The sequence below is a fragment of the Chiloscyllium plagiosum genome, chromosome 20 (assembly GCF_004010195.1).
Source record: "Chiloscyllium plagiosum isolate BGI_BamShark_2017 chromosome 20, ASM401019v2, whole genome shotgun sequence".
Taxonomy (NCBI): domain Eukaryota; kingdom Metazoa; phylum Chordata; class Chondrichthyes; order Orectolobiformes; family Hemiscylliidae; genus Chiloscyllium; species Chiloscyllium plagiosum.
The window spans coordinates 59,907,076-59,930,178 of record NC_057729.1 but is presented as its reverse complement, the minus strand read 5'-3'; the positions used below and the strand labels follow the sequence as shown (position 1 = coordinate 59,930,178).

The following is a 23,103-nucleotide window of genomic DNA, read 5'->3' as shown; positions in this document are numbered from 1 at the left end:
TCAGTCTCATGGAACCAAGGCATTTTGAGAGCAAACAGGAAACTCCAATTAAGCTGAAAATCAGCCATTATTGTATTAAATGTCAAAAGAGGCTTGAAAGACCAGCCGTCTACACCTGCTCTTTTGTAATGACTCAAAGAGTCTAATCTGGGATCTAATGAACAAAGGTATTAGTAGATCCAATGGAGATTTCAACGAGATCGAAAGGGATTTGTGTTTTGGTCCCTGAATCTGTAATCGGAAGGTATAAATTTACAATCAACAAAAAGAGCAAGATCAAAGGTTAGAATAAAGATTTTCATGCAAAGAAACAAGAAATATCAGTGGAAGCAAAGCCCATTGTAGCTTTTATAACAATGTCTTATTTATTGTTAGGATGTGGACATCGCTGGCTGGGCCAGCATTTATTGCGCCACCCTAATCGATATTGAGAATGTGGTGGAGAGCCACCTTCTTGAACTGTTAAGTCTTGGGGAATGTTACACTCTCAGTGCTGTTAGGGAGGAAGGTCCAGCATTTTGAGTCAGCAAAGTGATGATATATACCGAGAAGAAAGTCATCATTAGAGGATGGTAAACACAGAACAGAAATAAAATTAAGTACAACGTTTCTTCAAAGATTATAACATGATCAGGATCAAGAAGATGCCATTCAACCCATTGTATCTGCACCAGCTCGTTAAAAGAACTGTCTAATGACTGTATTTCCCTACAGCTTTCCCATAAGGACTGCCCATTTCATTCTCCAGTGAGTGCTTTAAGTATTTTTTTTTTATTTTCTGTGCTGCAAGATTCAATAGTCCCACCACAGACTATGCTCAATTGATGGAAGGTCCTTCTGTCCCACAATGATCTCATCTGTCCCATGTGTGATTCCGACCATCCCCTTAGCTCAATTTTCATGTTCAGCTGAACAGTGACCTGACTTATTCCTTCACTTATGGCATGAAACTTTTGATAACATCTACCTTACATTCACCATATCTACTGTGGGACTCTACAAAACTCTGTGTAGGCAGTGTGACATCGACCTGGATTGACAGGGGACTATGGTCAAAATGTCCAAGACAAACCTGCTGCACTAAACAGTGAACATGTGTCAGTGTGACAGAACTGGAGTGAAAAGCATCCTGTTTCCTCCTTCCAATTAATACTTACTAATTTCTGTATTTGACATAGAATTCTTCAACTTCTTGTGGCTTCCCACCAGGAGTCTGTGAAATACATAAAAATTAAAGTTAATGATGCTGAAACGACTTGTTTAATTGTTCTCCCACAGGACTCAAATCATCTTTTCATAAAACCTGACATTTCAGCAGAGGCAGCATCCACACGACCCATTGGGACTCCAGAAAGTTCCAGACTCAAATCCATTTCCTGGTCCCCAAAAGCATTTTATTTCCCAAATTATCTTTTCCAATTTTCTATTAAACCTCACAGATTTAGTTGTTTTCAACAGCTGCTAGCAGAAATGAACTACTGCAATATTAAGGAAGATTTTCCCCACATCATTTCATCCTTCATCACATCACTAATGGGGAGGCGACGGCACAGTGTAGTGTCACTTGAACAGCAATCCAGAGCTCGAGACTAAGATTCTGAGACATGGGTTTGAATCCCATCATAGCAGATAACAGACTGCAAGTTCAGCAAAAATTTGGATTGAAAATAAAACAGTCCAATGGGACCGCATAACTGCTGTTGATTGTCATAAAATCCCATCTGGTTTCACTACTGTCTGCTAACCTTAGCTGGCATCCTCCCACCTGCCACCCTTACTTGGTCTGGCCTACATTGACTCCAAACCCACAGCAATATGGGTGACTCTGTACTGTCCTCTGAAATGGCTAAGCGAGGCACTCATCTTGAGGATAATTTCGGGATAAACAATAAATAACAGGCAGTGACAAACATTCCATGAATACATTTTCCAAAATTGCAAAAAACAGAAAGAATTACCATCTATCAACTCCTCAGAAAACTAACAGGAAATGACATCACCACAAACCCCAGGAACCCCATCCAGGACAAACATATAAATAGAAAGCAGGAGACAACAGCTTTGCTTCACTTGGAGGTCGCCACTGATGATGTTACCTAGCCAGGTAATGAAACGTCTGGATATCAAACCTACAGCTCAGCGAGCAAACCTGCACCCTAAACCTCAACCTGAGCTACAAACCTTCACAAACCTTGCAAAAAATTGACCTGTACCTCCACACAATTTATCTACTGTGTCCATTGCTCCCGATGTGGTCTCCTTTACACTGGGGAGACAAGGCGCCAACTTGCGGATCATTTCAGAGAACATCGCTGGGACGCATACACTAAGCAACCCCACCGCCTTATGGCCGAACACTAACTCTCCCTCCCATTCCGCCAAGAACGTGAAAGTCCTGGACCTCCTCCACTGCCAATCTCTAGTTACCTGAAGCCTGGAGGAAGAATGCCTTATCTTCCACCTTGGGACCCTCCAACCACACTGGATTAATGCAGATTTCACCAGTTTGTTCATTTCCCCTCCGCCATCTTATCCTAGAGCCAACCTTCCAACTTGGCACTGCCCTCTTGAACTGTCCTACCCACCTAACCGTTCCACCCTCCTTTCCGACCTAACACCATCACCCCCACCTCCATTTACCTATCGTATTCCCAGCTACCTTCCCCCAAGCCCCACTCCCCTCTCATTTATCTCGCAGCCCACTTGGGCCACACCCCTCATTCCTGATGAAGAGCTTGTGCTCGAAACATCGACTCTCCTGCTCCTCAGATGCTGCCTGACCTGCTGTGCTTTTCCAGCACCAAACATTTCAACACTGATCTCCAGCATTTGCAGTCCTCACTTTCTTCTAGATGGAATTTAATCCTGAAAAGTGCAAGGGATGCACTTTTGAAGAAGTAACAAGATGTTGGAGTACTTGTCAAATAGTAGGAGACTAGGAAATTCAGAACAGAGGAATCTTGGAGTGCTTGTCCAAGCATCCCTGCAGGCATCAGGACCAGTTAACATGGTGGTTACGAAATTATCAGAGTCACTTGCCTTTCTCAATTACAGTACAATTATAAGAGCAAGGAGGTGATGTTGGAGTTGTACAGAACTTGGGTTACTGTGTGCAATTCTGGTCTCCGCACTACAAGAAGGATGTGATTGCACTGGAGGTGGCGCAGAGGAGATTCCTCAAGCTCTTGCCTGGGATGGAGCAATTTAGCTATGACAAAAGGCTGAATAAGCTCAGGTTGTTTTGTTTTAGTACGAAGATCATCAAAAGGTGACATGATTGAGGTATGTAAAATTATAAAGGGCATAGACAGGGTGGATAGAAAGCAACTGTTCCCCTTAATAGGTCATTAAGAAAGGGGCATAACTTTAAGGCGAAATGCAGGAGGTTTAGAGAGGATTTGAGGGGAAACAAAAATCACTCAGAGTGTGGTTGGGGTGTAGAATGCACTCCCTGGAGGGTAATTGAAGTAGAAACCTCACAACCTTTAAAAAGTACGTGGATGAGCACTTGAAATGTCCTAACAGTCAAGGCTAAGGGCCAGGGTATGGGAAGTGGGATTAGTACAGATTTAGAGTAGTTTTGTTGGTGCAAACTCAATGGACCAAAGGGTCTCTTCCATACTGTATGATTCTATGACACACAGTTCATTTGGTTGCTTCACTTCAAATGGTAAATCTGAGTGCAGGATGGAGCTTATTAAGCTGTGTGAAGATATTCTTCGATGCATGGTTTACCATGGTTGGTACCATGGGAAACCCATCTCTATTGGATTGACTATTAATCATCTCCTCTTTGCATACTTCTGAGAACGTAAAGACATGTTGGAGATATTTGAAACCAGCTGCAAACAATTTCTTTACATAGTTTAGACAGGGGTGATGGAGACAGCCAATTCTCTGCTACATCACCATGGCAACATCTTGATCAATCAAAATCTACCTATTTGTTGAGAATTAACACTGACTGCTCTCCAAGTGATGGCCCAACCAGTCAGGACACTATTCGCATGCTGCATAAAATGATGCCCAACCAAAACTATTTTCTATTAAAACTCCAGGGTGATCCCTACACTGACACAGATTTGTTCACTGGTCCCGAAGAACTGTCTGACCTAAATATTAAGAACCCTTCACAAAGGTACCCAATTACACATCACAAACTTGAAGTATGTTATATATACACACCTTACATTGTCATATAATAGGAACAAGATTTACGGGCAACTTAATAGCCCCTCAAACCAGACATTATCTTTTAAATGAAGGATATACAGGGAAGGTTTGGAACAGGATTTTGTATACAAATACATGTTGAATATACAAAGTTGCTTCTGTCCTAGTCAATAACCTGCTTTGTCATGGTGCATTATAATTGTTGTCTCACCTCCTTCTGCACAGTGCGCATGGCCAGTATCTTCTCAATGACAGCAGATTCATCCTCCTCTTGATTCTCCTGCAACAGATGACAGTAATTGTCAGACAATTGATTGTCAGACAATTGTTAGCATTATATATTTAAACACTAGCTGGAAAAACAATTAAAGATTTCAAACTATTCAAACATTCTCAGATTGAAAAGGAGTTTTTAGCCAAGCTGTTTCTTGGAAATAAAGCCAGTGGTTTAATGTATGCTGTCACTTGCTTGCTGTTTACCTAAAATCAAACAAAGTTATAGAAACTGCAAAGCAAAGCTCTCAAGGTGATAAGAGTTCAGGTTTATTGCCTCAAGGGAGGGAGGAAGTGGGGGGGAAAGGACCAAACTGTGATAGGGACAGACAAAGAAGCACTTTGGGAGCAGCAGGGAGAACATGCTGGGTGTAGGAGGAGGTAGAGAAAGTGAGGGAGAGAAGGGCAACAGAGAACCAAGAAGCCAACACAGTATTTCAGGTCAGTAACATCTGCAAACAGATATTAAATGAGCACAGGTAAATGGAGGGTCCCCTCTAGTGGAGTTCAGGTTTCTAAAGGTGGAGGAAATACACCATGATATCAGCAGGGGATGTGTTCTCACTTTACAGTAAAGGATTATCTGGGTAGTAATGGAGAAAGATTAGTTACAGTGGGTGACCATTCAATTCCTCTGAGTTGCACCACTATCCACCAAATCATGGCTGATCTTCACCTCGACTCTACTTACATCCTTTGCTCCTTATCCCCTAACAGGCTAACCCCACCAAAAATCAACTAATATCAGTTTTGAGAGTTCCAACTGATGCCACAGCCAGAGTCTTTGAGGGAAAGGGGCGATTGGGAGAGAAACAGTTGCAAATATCTATCACCCTCTTCCCAATTTTCTTCCTGAATAGCCTAGCTCTGGACTCCCCATACAGAAATTATTTTCTCAATTACCCAGAAAATCCTTTCACTTTTAAAACTCATCTGGGTAATTCCTTTAATTTTGCATAATCAAGGGATAAAGGACAGCATACAGAAACTGACAGTATTCAAGTGAATTAATACTGCATCTCACTCAATGGAGTGTCCGCAGAAGAAGAGGAACTCACATTTATGGTCGAGGGGAGGTGTCATATTTGTAATGTTTCGAGATCCCTACATAACGTTTGCACAGCTCTGTTCAAGGCATCCTTCCTCTTCTCTCAATGGATGGAATATGAAAGATCTTTCCAAATTCAGCTTCTTTAGATAAAAGCTTTCATCAAGTTTTTATAATTTTGGAAATTCAAATAAAGTTAGGAGTTTCATGGTGAATGGTAGGCCCTTAAGGAGTGTATGGAACAGAGGGATCTTGGAGGTCAGGCTCACAGTTCTCTGAAAGGGGGGTCACAGGTAGACAGGGCAGTGAGGAAGGCTTTTGGCACACTGGCCTTCATCAGTCAGAGCACTTAGTATAGAAGTTAGGAAGTGATGTTGAGTCACACAGGATGTTAGTGAGGCCACACTTAGGAGTATCGTGTTTAGTTTTGGGCACCTCGCTATAGGCCTAGCACTACAATCTTCAGTAAATTCAAATCAGTCCACGTGACATCAAGAAACCATTGAAGGAACTGGATTCTGCAGAGGCTGTGGACCCTGACAACATTCTGCCAATAGTACTGAAGATTTATGCTCCAAAATTTGCCATTCCCAAGTTAGACTATTTCACTGCAGCTACAACACAGGCATGTACCTGAAAATGTGGAAAACTGCCCAACCAGCAATGATCACAGCCTGTGAGTGAATAAAAAGTCATCCCCGTGACCCTGACCCAGTAGTATAACTCATGAACATACAACAAAGCTTCACCTAATTTAGTGTGGTCTGATGAAGTAGCATTGATTTGAAACATTATTGTTTGTATTTGGGTGATGAATGTTGTCTGACCTCTTTGGTATTGACAGTATTTTCTGTTTTAATTTGACATAATTAGAAAGGGAAAATAAATGAAATGTGAAAGACCTGAGGTATGTGTGGACACTGGGATTGGTTTCCTTATAATAAAAGTGGTTATAAGAAGATTTAAAGGAGGATTGAAAAGTATGAGGGGATTTGGTAGTGTAAACAAAGTGAAACCTTTCACTTGCAGGAGGGTCAGTAACCAGAAAGAATAGATTCAAAAACAAAGTGCTAGAGAAAACTCAGCAAGTCTGGTAGCATCTGAACAAAAAGAATCACAGTTAATGTTGAGCCCAGTATAGGTGCTACCAGACCTAAGGTTCTCCATCATATTCTATCTCCAGCATCTGCAGTATTTTACCTTTTACACAAATTTAAAGACAGTTAACAAAAGAACCAGATAGTAGAGGCTTTTTTTAAAAGACACAAATCTGAGAATGTATTGCCTAAAAATGTAGAGGAAGGAAATTTAGTCATACATTTTCATGAGGAAATTAGTCTTTAGCAAATATAGCATCATCTGCAGAAATTAAGATCAACTGCAGGATGAATAGGGCTTACTGACCAGTTCTTTCAAAGAGCCAATGCAGGCATAAAAAGTAAAATGACCTCCTCCCCTATTGTATGAATATATGGTTCTATAATTCAAACATTGTTTCCATAACTGAGTCAACACCTATAAATCCTCCACTCCTCCAGCTGAGTAGAAGAAACTGCCAGCTTCCAACCTCCCCTGAATCTCCATTCCATCAGCTTTCTTCCTCTTAACTCCCTCCCTTGTTCTTCAAGAATCTAAACACATCTCAGCCCTTGTGCATAACATCTTCCTTTTGATGATATTAAGGCACATCTATTTCTCATCCTGTCATTCTTTCTCAGGATTAGAGAACTTACTTTGTTCAGCTCTCCTACCTTTCTGCAATCTATTTTTTTTTAAAACATCTAAGCTTGCTATCTCTCAACATCTCTTTGCACCTCTGGCAACCAAGACCCTTCACTTCATTATCACAAACCGTTATAGCAACACAACAACAACTTCAAACCAAAACACACGCAACACTGTCTCTAATCCTACCACCCATGCACAAAATACTAAATACTCTGACCATTTCAACAGACACATACAGATTGAAAGCTCCACTGCATTCCAAACAGGCAATGCTAGTTTCTAAAGTCTGAATGAGTGAGGCACTGGCTGACTCATGTGATCAATATACATATGGCCCAATTAATACCAACATTTTATCCTCTAATTTACAAATACATGCTGCTAAAATCCTAAAATATCCATCTGCTTCAGTCAGTTGGCCTTATTTGAATTTCAGATCGAAAATCTATGACATATATGGGATCCCCAATTGCAGAGCCTACACCAAGCAGAAATAACATGCACTTATATAACACTTTCAGCATAGTAAAACATGCCAAAGCACATCACAAGAACATAATCAAGCACTTTCTTTTTCTTCCTTTATATGTGGATGCTGCTTGCAAGGACAGCATTGTTGCAGATCCCTAATCTGAACCCTGATGATTGCTGGGCCATTTCAGAGGGCACTTAAGAGTTAATCACATTACTGTGGGTCGGTAGTCATACATGGTAAAGTCTGTACATTTCTTTCCCTAAAGGACATCACCTTTTATGCCAATCAGCAATGGTTTCATGGTCATCATGACTGAGATTAATTTCAAATTTATGAACTGAATTTAAATTCCACCAGCTGCCTTGATAGGATTTGAACCCCTTTCCTCAGAGCATCAACATCGGCCTCTGGACAACTGGTTCAGTGACGTTATCTTAATGCAACACTTCCCCCCAATAGACAAGTCACGTACAGAGATATTAGAACAAGTGACCAAGAGGAGGTAGATCTTAATCAGTGTCTACAAGTGGAGAGGAAGACAGCCAATGAGGTTTGGACTATAAGACATAGGAGCCAAAGGAGGCCATTCAGCCCATCAAGTCTGCTCTGCCATTCAATGAGATCATGGCTGATCTGATAATCTTCAACGCGACTTTCCTGACTTTTCCCTATAATCCTTGATTTCCTTATTTGATTAAAAATCGGTCTATTTAAGCCTTGGATATACTTAATGACCTCGCCTCGACAGTCCCCTGCAGTAAAGAATTGCATAGATTCACTACACTCAGAAGAAATTCATCATCTCTATCTTTAGAGAGTGACCTTATACTCTTAGATTATGACCTCTGTCTCTAAACTCTCCCACAAGAGGAAACAAACTCACATATCTACCCCGTCATGCCCCTTAAGGCTTCAATGAAGTGAATTCCTCACATTGTTCTGAACTCAAATAAGTAAAGCCCAAACTACTACACATCTTCCCATAAATCAATCCCTCCATATCCGGGATTAACCTTGAGAACCTTTACTAGACTGCATCCAATGCGAGTATTTCTTCCCTTAGATAAGGGGACTAAAACTGTTTACAGTATTTTAGCTGTGGTCCAACTAGTGCCTTGCATAATTTTAAGACAACTACACGATTTTAATATTCAATCCCCTTTGAAATAAAAGCCATATTCAGTGTACTTTCCCTATTTGCTGCTGAATTTCAATGCTAACTTTTAGTGAGTTATGCACAAGGATTCCAAATCCCTGTGCCGTACCTTTCTGCAGTCTTTCTCGATCTAATATTCAGCTCCTCTATTCTTCCTCCAAAGAGCATAGTGTCACATCTCCCCATGTTACAGTCCATCTGCCAAGTTTTGGCCCACTCATAACCTGCCTATATCTTCCTGCAGACTTTTTGTCATCTTACGACTTGCCTTCCCAACTATTTTTATGCCATCCGAAAACCTGGCAATAGTATATTCAGTTCCTTCATCTAATACGTTAATATATATTGTAACAAAATAGAGGGGAAATCCAGAGCTTAGTGTCTAGGCAACTGAAAAAACACACTGCTAAACTAATTAAGATGGAGAGTGAGAGATACAGAAACATTACAATGCATTCCAAGGAACAGGATTTCCAAACCAAACTCAAACATGCAAATTGATTTGTAAGATGCCCTTCACATATGAAGGACCCTGCTGAGATTATTGTAGCACTGACAGTACCCACTACTGACCACAGTCAATAGCATTCCAGGAACATCAAAATGTGACTCATCCAGGTAAGTCAGAGTTGTGGCATGCATTAATACAATGCTCTTTAGATTATCTAGATAACAGAATCAAAGTCATTGAGATGATCAAACTTAATTTGACAGATTTCTTGAACTTTTTACAACAATTCTATTTCTTTTGTTGTGAATAAACGGACTGAAATTTCTGTCAACATTGTTGATGGTTTCTCATGTAGCACAAAGAACCAACACACATTGATCTCGAATTTCACCAGAAACATGGACATCAAATTTAGTGTAAACACATTATTATTATTTAGGAGACAGGGAAATCCATCAAACTTTCTGGATTTCCTTACAAATCAGTTTCTCATCTGATTTTGGATAAAGGCCTTCCAGTGATGAGGAGCACCACTGCATAGAGCCATTGATGTAGTACCTCACAACAACAGACAGAAAGACAGACACCAAAGCCATACACTGACAGGTTGAAGTTGAAGGGTTTAAAACCACCTGAATCACTTGAGTTCAAAAGTGGAGACCAATCTGTAGCACCTGCTCCAATTATTCATCCCTGATGCCATTGATCAACAAAGGCATGGATCATATGCTGAAAATGTGTTGCTGGAAAAGCGCAGGTCAGGCAGCATCCAGGGAACAGGAGAATCGACGTTTCGGGCATAAGCCCTTCTTCAGGAATGAGGAAAGTTTGTCCAGCAGGCTAAGATAAAAGGTAGGGAGGAGGGACTTGGGGGAGGGGTGTCAGAAATGTGATAGGTGGAAAGAGGTCAAGGTGAGGGTGATAGGTCAGACTGGGGTGGGGGCGGAGAGGTCGGGAAGAAGATTGCAGGTTAGGAAGGCGGTGATCATATGATCAAGGAGCAAAAGGCGGTCACTTGGTCCCTCAAGCCTGCTCTGCTATTCAATCAGACCACAGTTCATTTGACTTTAACCTCAACTCTACATACCTCCAATAATCTTTCCTCTTCCTGGTAATCAATCTAAAAACCGCTTCAAGTTCCAGTCTGATCCAAAAGAAAACCTTAACTACAAGTGTGCTCAGTCTCGGTCTTCCTCCTAACTCAACATTTCCTAATTGGAAAGGATCACTAAGCCCAGTCATCACGAGAACCAGCCATTTGATACAGCTTTTGGCTCCACTTGCTGACATTATGATTCTCTGACTGCACAGTGCACTAATGAATTGAATTCTAAGATGGCCCATACCCTCGCCAAAAGATTCAATGGTTTAGTGATGACCCTATCTGCTCCCTACTGTACAATCTTACCATCGTCTGGTTTCCTTTCTGTGAGGACCCAGAGTTCGGAGAAATCCGCCCTGCTCCCAGTACAGCAATTGTTTCACCGGCATCATCGACAACTTTGAAGTCCAAGTCTTCATTGTATTTCCTTCGTTTTACTTGACGGCCTGATCGTCGCTTCTACCAAACAAACAAGAAACTTGCGTCATTAAGACAGCATCTCAGAAACTGTCACAACTACGCTAAACACAGTCTACATAGTTTGGGCGGGAGGGCTGTACAAATATTAGAATATTTCAGTCTTCAAGGGCCAATTATACTGAAGCTTTGGCTGGCTGAAGGAAAGAACTATCCTGTTTAAAAAGTCCAACAACGACCAACTCCAGTAATTCATCAGCAACTCTAACTGTCTACAGGTAGACACGTACTCTTCCTCCTTTATTTCTCTCAATATTCTATTCTTAAAGGCTGCTCAAATTCAAACAGCGAAGGCTATTTTTTCAAGCAGCTTGTTTATCCCAGCCAGTGTTTCAATCACAGTAGGTTGCTTGAAATTTAACACAGGCAAGTTTAACAAAGTATCTGGTTCACATTCACTAACTTCCTTAGCACAACACACTCTCATGGGGTCAAGGACTCCGTATTAATAAAGTCACACCCTTGAAACTGGATAAACTCCAACTATTAGCACCAAACTCCCCAATCAATTGACAGATAGCTACACTTTAATGCATATCCTAAGTAAGCTGCAAAAACAGACTATATCCTTTAACTATAAATTTGTACAACTAAAACAAAAGTGAGACAATTATCTGAGAACAAAGCAATCATCTTCACTCCTGGTACAATTAGTAAGACAGCTGTCTTGGTCTCCTCTTCACTAATGTTACTGAGATCATGGATTTTATCAATTATATTAGCAGTTAATAGAAAGTACAGAACAGCAACAAGTTATCAGCACAATTGATCTGTACCAGTCTTGACCCACATCAGTATCCTCCCAGATTCCATCACCTCAGTCTATCAGCATATCCTTTTATTCTTCAGGTGCTCATTTAGATTATGCATCTACAGTATTCACTTCAGTTACATATTGCTATAATGAATTCTACATACTCACTGTTCTCTGGATCAGGATTCTCTTGAATTCTCCTGGTGGGGGTTGAAGCGATGCACTATTTATTGCCCCCAGTTTAGTTCTCACCCACTTCTCAACCACAAATGGAAACACACAGGTAACCTATCAAAACCTTTCAAACCCTTTACATCCTTTATCCAATCATCTCTCAATTATTGCTTTTCTAGAGAAAGCAACCTCAAGACTCTTTAGTCTTTCCTGATAGTTTACAAACTTACAATTCAATGTATGGCATGACAAGAATCATACCAAGACAGTAAAACAGATTTACTGTTTAATCTCCAAATGTAACCCTCTTCAATAGACTGAAGGTTGAAACCTTCACAATTCTTAGATCATACTAAGGCATGTTGGGGATATATACAATAACCTAGACATGAGAAGCCAAGTGATACAGGTCAGGCTATAGCAGTCAGTGTTTGTCTTTCTGTCATGGCAACATGACAAATTCTATTCAAACCTGGTAAAATGGTCGATGAGCTTAGTGCTACTGTCAACCATCAGGTTCTAGAATTATTTTCACTCCAACTTATCAAGTAGCTTAGTGGGTTTCAATCTGAACGGTGTTCCTCATGTACAACACGGTAGAAAGTGAGTGCTGTTTGCCATCTTACACATTCACAACAATCCCAACTATCACCTTCCACACTTCTGACATTCGTGATGATGTTGCTCTTTAGACAATTACAAAGAGGTGATCCCAGAAATTCACACACAGTCTAAGTGAAAGCAAGCTTGGCACGGTTTTCTGAGATAGTCCCATTTCAAGTCATTCAATTTTAGATTCCAACATTCAAAATCTCTTTTTCCTGTTCTATGATCCATAGCTCAATTAAGAGCCTTACTAATTAAGAGCCTTACTAATTAAAGCAATAAACTTCACAATTTTGACAACAGATTTCAATGTGTTGTGATCTCAGTTACGAGAATATTTGCTAGATTTGGTTTGATAGTTCATTATCATTTTCAGAATGTATGGAAGAACTCAGAGGAAGAATGCGATGGCAGGATTCCAGGATTAATTTGAAGCATTAAAAAATTCTTTACTATACAAACTGAACAGAACAATTACAATCATTAATGACCAAATACATACACTGAACCAGTAAGATAATGTTTCTAAACAATACAAGCCATTACAGTAACTTAATTACACACACAGAAATTAGCAGCATCCATGGTAGAGCCCATCAATATGATCTCCCGGTCCATACCATAACCTACCAGATACAGTCACTCCCATGGTACCAATCTTTCAGTTATACTTCTCTCGCACAGAAATACACAGACCTTTCTTTTCAAACTCCCTTTCTTTTCCTTTGAATATTCAGAACTGAGTTCTTTGATTAAACACATGGCATTGAATATCTGTGCCCTAGTTAACTTACTTTCTTATATTTTTAAAAACATAAATCCACCAGTTTTCATTTAGAGCAAAGCTTCACTCTAATAATTATGTCCACAGCAACCTCAAGGTTTAATGCTTCCAAAAGCCTCTCAGAGGGTAAAGCATTATTTGCAAACCCATACAGACAGAAGCAAACCAAACTAAAGTAAACAATTCACCATAACCTGAAACCAAAGCCCTACATTTGCAACTCTTCATATGTAAAGTTGAATCCTGTACAGACATTCATAACAACCACTACCATATACATATATGCATGCTCAATATATATGGAATACACATACAGAAAGAAAAAGGAAAATATCACCAATGAGCAAATATATAGTTCACCAAAATCAAAAATAAATGAAGTGTACAAATGAAAATCTTCCACATACCTCAGCAAAATAACTCCATTTAAATGGATCTTATTTCTAGTCACTGTTATAACTAAAACGCAGATCTTATACTCAACTGATAACTTAAAAACCTATTTTGTTTTTGTTAGCTTAAAATATTCAGGGATATGGAGTCAAGGTAGTTAAGTGGAGTTATGGGGTAAATCAGTCAATGGGAGAACAAGTTGGAAGGATTGAATGCTTTACACTTGTTCCTAAGGGTCAAAATACCACTACAACTCACCAGGATCCTTCTCCACTGAAAGCTTCAAATTTTAAAATTTAACCTGAAAATTTTCTGCACCAATGTGGACTGGAATGACCATAAGAAAACACCAACTTCAATGCTTGTAGTGTCTATACTGTGGCAAAACACAGAAACACAGAAAACAGGAGCAGAAGGAGGCCATTTGGCCCTCTGAGCCTGATCCGCCATTCAATCTGATTGTGGCTGATCACCCAACTCCTGTTCTCACTCTTTCCCCATATCTATTGATGCTTTTGGCCCCTGTGCAGTGTCCAATTCCTTCTTGAAATCATGTAATGTTCTGGCTTAGCTTGCTTTGTGGTAACAAATTCTTCAGGCTCACCACGCTGGGTGAAGTAATTTCTCCTCATCTTAGTCCTAAATAGTTTACCTGCATTCTTAACCAACGTGCTGCATAGAAAGACTATCAAAGCAAACTGCCATCAGACCAAGCAATATGATGTTTGAAAAGATAACCAATAGCTTAGTCAAACAGGTAAATTGAAGCACATTTTAAACTACAAAAAGTCAAAGTTCTTTATCAGAATAATGAAGATTTACAATGAGATAGTCTGGACTAATCAAAATCAACCAAGATTTCTTGGAGGAATGAGTTCACGGAATACATTCAAGATGATTCCCTCACATAGTATGTTACAACACTAGGTAGAGACTGTTTTAGATTGCATTGTGTGTAATGGAACAGGGTTCATGAATGATCTCAGCAAAGCACTTTGTATGGGAGAAATGATCACATATTGAGTTTGAAAGTTATATTTGAGCACTAACTTGAGGTCAATTACAGAGGTAAGGAGGTCAAGTTGCCGAAAAGTAGAGTGGGAAAGTTAGATTAAAAATATATCTACAGGTTGTTCTGTTATAATTCGACAGTTGTGTTCCTCTGCAACCTTGCAATACAGAAAATAGCGCGATAGAAAGCCGCTACAGAAAATTATGCTGTAGAAGACCACTAACAGAAAATAGTTATACCCGTTCAGAAGAAAGTTTGCATTATCCAAACAACTTCCACAACTGGTGAATCGCATCATAGCCAATTTGTGCATGTTCTAGCAGAACAACCTGTACACTTGAACAATGATGGACTTCTTTTTAAAATGGCATAATTCTCAATGAACACACTCTTCTGACAAACTAACTCCATGGGAAAACTCATTTGTTTGTGGCTACAGGTCAAGATGGTATTAGGTTAGAAGAGAAAACTTAAAGCAGTAGGCCCAAAGATAAGCAGTGTTTCAGATAACTGAAATGGAACACCAAAGGGGTAATAAAGTAGAGCCAACAGCTGCAGACTGAATAAAAACATTAAAATGCAAATCATACTAAAAGAGAGATAAGCAAAAACAAACTTATTTTTTCTTATAATTTCTTCTATCCCAGCCTCAAAGAGAAAATAAAGAAATGGCAGAAAAATAAGTTAAGCATTTTGGCACAGGAGAGGACAAAGAATATACCAGGAACAGAGAGAAACCAAAGGCCTATATCAAATGAGAAACATGGAGCAAATAACATTACTAAAGAGGAACATATTAAAACAAAATGAAATGGTGTTGCAACAAAAGAAGAGGTTGAACAGTTCATCAACTTTTATCAACACCTTCCACCCCGACTTCAAATTCACCTGGACCATCTTGGACACCTCCCTCCCCTTCCTGGACCTCTCCATCACCGTCTGCGGCGACTGACTAATCACAGACATCTATTACAAGCCCACCAAATCCTACAGCAACCGAGACTACACCCCCGCCCATCCTACCTGCTGTAAAAACGCCATCCCTTATTCCCAATATCTCTGCCTCCACCGTATCTGTTCCCAATTCCACATCAGAAAGTCCCAGATGGCTATCTTCTTCCAAGATTGCAACTTCCCTTCCCGCGTGGGTGACGATGCCCTCCAGCGCACCTCCTCCACTTCACCCACCACCACCCTTGAACCTCACCCCTCCCAAAGCAACAAGGACAGAACCCCCCCCAAGTCCTCACCTTCCACCACCAACCTCTGCATACAATGCATCATCCTCCACCACTTCCACCACCTCCAAACAGACACCACCACCAGAGATATACTTCTGTCCCCACCCCTATCAGCGTTCCAGAGAGACCATTCCCTCCACGACTCCCTCGTCAGGTCCATGCCTCCCACACCAGCCCATATCTCACTCCTGAGGACTGGAGGATAGCATGAGGACTGGAGGATAGCAAATGTGGTTCCCTTGTTCAAAAAGGGTTGTAGAGACAACCCTGGTAATTACAGACCAGTGAGTCTCACTTCAGTTGTTGGTAAATATTGGAATAGGTTATAAGAGATAGAATTTATAACCATCGAGAAAAGATAATCTGATCAGGGACAGTCAGCACGGTTTTGTGAAGGGTAGGTCGTGCCTAACGAATCCTATTGACTTTTTTGGCAAAGTGACCAAACAGGTAGATGAGAGTAAACCGGTTGATGTGGTGCATATGGATTTCAGCAAGGCGTTCGATAAGGTTCCCCACAGTTGGCTATTATACAAAATGCAGAGGAATGGGATTGTGGGAGACATAGCAGTTTGGATCAGTAATTGGTTTGCTGAAAGAAAACAGAGGGTTGTAGTTGATGGAACATGTTCACCTTGGTGTCCAGTTACTAGCGGCGTACCACAAGGGTCAGTGCTGGGTCCACTGCTTTTTGTCATTTTTATAAATGACCTGGATGAGGGCTTAGAAGGGTGGGTAGTAAGTTTGCGGACGACACTAAGGTCGGTGGAGTTGTGGATAGTGACGAAGGATGTAGTAGGTTGCAGAGAGACATAGATAGGATGCAGAGCTGGGCTGAGAGGTGGCAAATGGAGTTTAATGTGGACAAGTGTGAGGTGATACACTTTGGCCGGAGTAATCGGAATGCAAAGTACTGGGCTAATGGTAAAATTCTTGGGAGTGCAGATGAGCAGAAAGATCTCGGTATCCATGTACACAGATCCCTGAAAATTGCCACCCAGATTGACAGGGTTGTTAAGAAGGCATACAGTGTTTTGGGCTTTATTAATAGAGGGATTGAGTTCCGGAACCAGGAGGTTATGCTGCAGCTGTACAAAGCTCTGGTACGGCCACACTTGGAGTATTGTGTATAGTTCTGGTCACCGCATTATAAGAAGGATGTGGAAGCTTTGGAAAGGGTTCAGAGGAGATTTACTAGGATGTTGCCTGGTATGGAAGGAATGTCTTACGAGGAAAGGCTGAGGGACTTGAGGCTGTTCTCGTTAGAGAGAAGGTTGAGAGGTGACTTAATAGAGACATACAAGATAATCAGAGGGTTAGATAGGGTGGACAGGGAGAGCGTTTTTCCAAGTATGGGGACGGCAAATACGAGAGGACATAACTTTAAAGTGAGGGGAGATAGGTATAAGACAGATGTCAGAGGTAGTTTCTTTACTCAGAGAGTAGTAAGGGTATGGAATGCTTTGCCCACATTGGTAGTAGATTCGCCAAGTTTAAGTATGTTTAAGTCGTCATTGGACAGGCATGTGGACGTACATGGAATAGTGTAGGTGGGATGGGCTTCAGATTAGTATGACAGGGCGGCGCAACATCGAGGGCCGGAAGGCTGTACTGCGTTGTAATGTTCTATGTTCCTGGCACTTTACCCTGCCACCGCAGGAAGTGTAAAACTTGCATCCACACCACTCCCCCCACCTCCGTCCAAGGCCCCAAGGGATCCTTCCACATCAGTCAGAAATTTACCTGTACCTCTCCCAATGTCACCTACTGCATCCGTTGCACCCGGTGCGTTCTCCTCTACATCGGGGAGACAGGACGCCTTCTTGCGGGTTGTTTCAGAGAACATCTCTGGGAAACCCGCACCCACCAATCCCACCATCCTGTGGCTGAACATTTCAACTTCTCCACCCACTCTGTCAAGGACATGCAGGTCCTGGGCCTCCTCCATCACCAAACCATTACCACCCGACAGATGGAGGAGGAACGCCTCATATTCCGCCTTGGGACTCTGCAACCACATGGGATAAATGTGGATTTCAACAGCTTTCTCATTTCCCATCCACCCACATTATCCCAGTCCCAAGCCTCCAACTCAGCACCACCCTTCTGACCTGTCCATCACTCCCCCCTTTGACCAATCACCTTCTCCATCACCTTCATCCAGCTATCGCTTTCTCAGCTACCTTCCCCCCAACCCCACCCCCTCCCATTTATCTCTCAGCCCCCGGCTCACAAGCCCCATTCCTGATGAAGGGCTCATGCCTGAAACGTCGATTCTCCTGCCCCTTGGATGCTGCCTGACCTGCTGACAATTTCTGGGATGAGGTTTGTCCTATGAGATAGAGTAGAATGGCCACATACTATAAACAGTTGAGAATAAAACCTAGTCTTAATGAAACATTTAAGGACTTAAAAGGGTAGATGCTGAGAAGCTACTCATCCTGTCTGTTCTAAACAGGAGTCATACCAGACTTGAAATGTTAACTTGGTTTCTCTCTCCACAGGGTGCTGCTAGGCCTATTAAGATTTTTCAGTATTCTCACCGAACATAATCTCAGGGTAAGGGGACAGAAAATTTCAGACCAGGGTTTGGAGAAATCTCTTCAGTTGGTTATGAAACGTTAACTCTAATTTCTCTTCACAAATGCTGCCATACATGCTGAGTTTTTCAAGCAATTTCTGCTTTTGTTTTTGCTTCCCATTTTCAGCATCTGCAGTTCCTTTGTTTTTTTGGAGAAGTGAACAACAGATGTGCTATTCAATGGAAGGGCTGCTTTTAATCAGTGAGGGAAAAATCAACACTTATGTACCAGTATCAGAAGTCAGCAAAGAAGTATTTGAATACTTCTTACAGACAAAAATCTGTAAAACTATGCAGAAAGAGGGACTGGAGTAGAATTGAGAAAACTCTGAAGAGAATTCATACCTGTCTCAAAATTTTAACTGTTTCTCTCTCCATAAATATTGTCAGATCTGCATCCGCATTAATTTGCTTGTATTTTCTTGGAACGTGACAAGTCAGATAGGGGGCATTAAATAAATTGTGCAATAAGAACTCTGCCCACACAAGGCAGCTGTGAAATAACAAAAGTCAACACAAGGGGATTCCAAAGGGTCACTCGACCCAAAATATTAACTCTCGATTTCTCTCCACAGATGCTGATGGTCCTGCTGAGCTTTTCCAGAAATTTCTGCATTTGTTTCTAATAGCAGGGGATGTCTGACAGATCAATAGAAGTCCTCTTTGAAATAGGAACTCATGTTTAGGATTCAACAGCCTTGTCAAAATCTAGGCCTTAGAGTTATGAAACTGACTTCTTCCTCCAGGATACAAGTGAGGCTGACAACACACTGAAATCATTGGGTTATGCGATATAACTCACAAACACCAGGTTTCAAAGAGGGGTTTTATCATTCCACCTGTCTCAGTGTAAAGTCGGATACTTTCTGCTTCAACAGATATATCCAGACTGCAGCAGGAAGGCATCCTTTACATTTTGGAGTTTTCTATTACATTTGCCTTTACAGTTTGTCATAAAGGTAACTGGGTTGGAAGACAAGAACAGTTCCCTCCTCCCCATTTCCTAAAGAATACAAATTATAAACCCTTTTGTATAAATTCCCACAAAGTGGACGCAATTACAACACTTAAAAGACATTTGCAAAGTACAGGAACAGGAAAGGTTTGGAGAGAAATGTGCCAGGAGCAGGCAGATGGGACTGGTTTAGTCTGGGGTTATGTTCGGCATGGACTGGTTGAACGAAGAGTCTGTTTCTGTGCTATGTGATTCTACACAATGAAAGGATAAGCAATATTTCAAATCCAAACATGGATATCAGTTTTGTCAAATTTGCATTCACCAGTCTCAACTTTCTCCCTACATGGAGGCATGGATAGCACGGTGGCTCAGTGGTTAGCACTGCTGCCTCACAGCACCAGGATCCCAGGTTCAATTCCAGCCTCTGGCAACTGTCTGTGCAGAGTTTGCACATTCTCCCAGTGTCTGAGTGTGTTTCCTCCAGGTGCTCCGGTTTCCTCCCACAGTCCAAAGATGAGCAGGTCTGGTGAATTGGCCATGCTAAATTGCCCATATTGTTAGATGCATTAGTCGGAGGGAAATGGGTCTAGGTGGGTTACTCTTCGGAGGGTCGGTGTGGACTGGTTGGGCCGAAGGGCCTATTTCCACACTATCGGGAATCTAATAAAAATAATAACCTTAAAATAATATCTAGAAGCATAATGTTAAAAATCACACAACACCAGGTTATAGTCCAACAGGTTTAATGTGTTCTGTGTCTCACAATCATAGTGCAGCAGCAGAAATGGTGATGATATTCCCTCTCAATTTGCAAAGATGATTTCTCCAATTCAACACTTTCCTTGATCTCAGGTTGTCCCAAACTGTTTTGCAGCCAATTAAGAATGTTTCTAACTGGAATCAACTTTGCAGGAAATGAGGCAGTCAATTTGTACACAGCAAGATCCCAAAAATGGCAATGAGATAAATGACCAGATAATCTTAGTGATGTTGGTTGAACTAGAAATATTGGCCAGGACAGGTGGTTTCCTTGGTCGTCTTCAAATTTGTATTACAATATCTATTACATCCACTCAAGGGGACAAATGATGCTCGGGTTAATATTTCACCAGAAAGATAGGTCCCTTCAAACACAAAATTCTGAGGAATACACGATTCAAAGATACGGAAATTTCATGAAGTCAAGTCAATCCAAATGTATTAAGAGGTTTATGGGTTCACTGTTCATACAATAATGGAAGATACTAGACATATGTGCTCTCCCTGTACATTTCAGTTCCTTGGGATTTCCCCAGTCAGCTAGATGGATAATCTAGAGAGCTAGTAACAACAGATGATATCATCAGGGACAATCCCAACTAAGTCCGAGTATGATCATTGGTCTACTTTGAATCATTAGATAGTCTTCAATGTCTAGTCACTAGGAACAGAAACAATGGCTGATTTTTAGTTTTGCTTAACCCAACAAGGTCGGCCAATTATGGCATGAAAACACTGCATAAGACACCAAATAACAAGCACAGAGCAGCGAATCAATGCCAGCACCTTTGCCAGTCCACCCAGCCAGACAATACCACTGGAATTTGTAAGTACTCCTGAAGTGTGTGTGGTCCAGCATCTTTCCGAGTTAACATTTGTCATTTCTTTTGCAAAATGCCAATATGCAACAATTGCCAATCCTTGCAGTTACTTTTGAAGCCTCTCAAATTCTGACCGGAAAGAAGTTTTTAATTACTTCTCTTTATGGCCAATCTTGCATTCAAAACTTCATCAGAACCCACAAACCTCTCAATTCAGCTGGAGAAATCTGGTGAATGGGTCTCTGGGGTGTTGGGTAAAGCTTTACCTGTGCATCTGTTAGTTCTTCTGTGCCCTGTGAAGCTTTTGCTGCAGACTGTTCTTGTTCGGAATTATCCCCTGGAACAACACTTTTCCTTTTACCTTTCTTCTTCTTTTCAGTTGGCGTTGGGCCTTGCTCTTTGCTACAAAAGAAGTTAAAAATTCTTAGTGAGTCTTTGTTTTAATAGAATCATAGACAGTTTACAGCGTGTAAGCAAAGACAATATATCTGAATAACCCAGAATCAAACCAGGGCTTGGGAATGACTGCACTGTGTCAGCACAGTGACTCAGTGGTTAGCACTGTTGCCTCACAGCGCCAGAGACTTGGGTTCAATTCCACTCGGGTGACTATTTGTGTGGTGTTTGTACATTCTCCCTGTATCTGTTTGGGTTTCCTCTGGCTGCTCTGGTTTCCTCCCACAGTCCAAAGATGTGCAGCCTAGATGGATTGACCATGCTAAATTGCCCATAGTGTCTAGGGATGTGCAGGCTAGATGGGTTAGCCACGGGAAATACAGGATGACAGGGATAGGGTTGGAGGGCAGATCTGGGTGAGTTGCTTTTCAGAGGGCCAATGTGGACTTGATGGGTCAAATGGCCTGTTTCCAATCAGTATGGATTCTGTGCATAATGCAGTACTGCTCTGGAATCTCAAAGTGGCCATGGCTCAGTCTTAGTATTCTAGCCTCTTTCAAATAGTTGCACCAAAATAAGGTGCCAAATGGCGTTCTTCAGTGCACATCATTTCATGTTTCAATTAGTCAATATGGTTTGAGCTTTAAGTCCACTTTGCAATAACTCGCATTGTTATAACACCTTACTCAGTAAAATGCCACAAGATGCTTCACAGTAATGTTATCCACCAAGATTTGACAGCCACACAAATATTAAGACAGGTGGACCAATAGCTTGTTCATAGAGCTAAGTTTCATGGAGTAACACACAGGAAGAAGGCAAGGTTTGGGGATGAAACTCTGGATATTATTAGGAAAGAGGCAGCTTGCAGTAAAGTGCAGAGCAATTAAAATCAGGAGATGTATAACAGATCAGAAATGGAGGAGAACCATGTGGAGCATAAACGCTAACATGGACCTAGCCTGTAATCTAGATCAGTCATTGTGCTATAACGCGCGTTTCATTAACGCAAATTCGCTATAACATGATTGACAAAATGACGATACAGTTTCTAAAGCGCAAACTTTTAAAATGTGTGTTGGCTGTAACACAATTACAGCACTAACTTTTTAAGCCCAATTTTTCTGTAATGCAGGGTTACACAAGAACACAACAATCGTATTTCTGAATACCCAAGTGTGACTGATTAAAACTTGATACTCCGTGTTCACAAATAGGGACTGATCTTTAGTAAAATATCTTTATGAACTTTACTTGGAATTATACTCAGTACCTTCAGTATGAATAAAAAGGTTGTGGGAAATAAGTATTGTGGATTGCAAGCAGATGACAACAAATTATTAAGGAGACAAAGAGGTTTTAAAGATCTAAGAATTTCAATACAGAGGAACCTCTATTATCCGAATATCAATCATTCAAATTTCGGATTATCTGAAGGAAATTGCGAGGTTTTGATACAAACACTACATCAAAGAGCTGTTTCCAACACTGATCGCGCCTTTTGTTTCCAATGATTAAAAATGAACTCGGCTTACTGAAATGTTGCCGAGACCAGTCCTCGACATGATAGGATACCAGGCACCATCTCCACATCATTGACTGCCCGCCCTCTCTCTCTCCCTACCCCTACCCCGGCCCCCCCCCAACTGTAGCCTAAACCCCCCCCCAGATAATCTCTCCAACATTGTCCTGTACAGGGCAAAGGTGGAACTTGTCAAAAAGTTGCAGTAAAAATGTGTGC

At 41.2% G+C, this 23,103-nt stretch overlaps 1 protein-coding gene across 7 annotated transcripts in view; it reads right to left on the bottom strand.

The window, feature by feature from the left end:
• The window catches only part of chd6 (chromodomain helicase DNA binding protein 6), a 252,768-nt gene that overhangs the window by 120,513 nt on the left and 109,152 nt on the right, over positions 1–23,103 (bottom strand). For 6 of the 7 annotated variants that reach the window (XM_043710969.1, XM_043710967.1, XM_043710968.1 and 3 more), the window contains 4 exons: positions 21,233–21,368; positions 10,713–10,865; positions 4,385–4,453; positions 1,158–1,213 (listed from right to left, as the gene is read on the bottom strand). In XM_043710969.1, coding sequence (XP_043566904.1) covers positions 1,158–1,213; positions 4,385–4,453; positions 10,713–10,865; positions 21,233–21,368 — 414 coding nt within the window. The remainder of the gene's footprint in view (positions 1–1,157; positions 1,214–4,384; positions 4,454–10,712; positions 10,866–21,232; positions 21,369–23,103) is intronic. The other variant, XM_043710970.1, reaches the window with a different exon arrangement.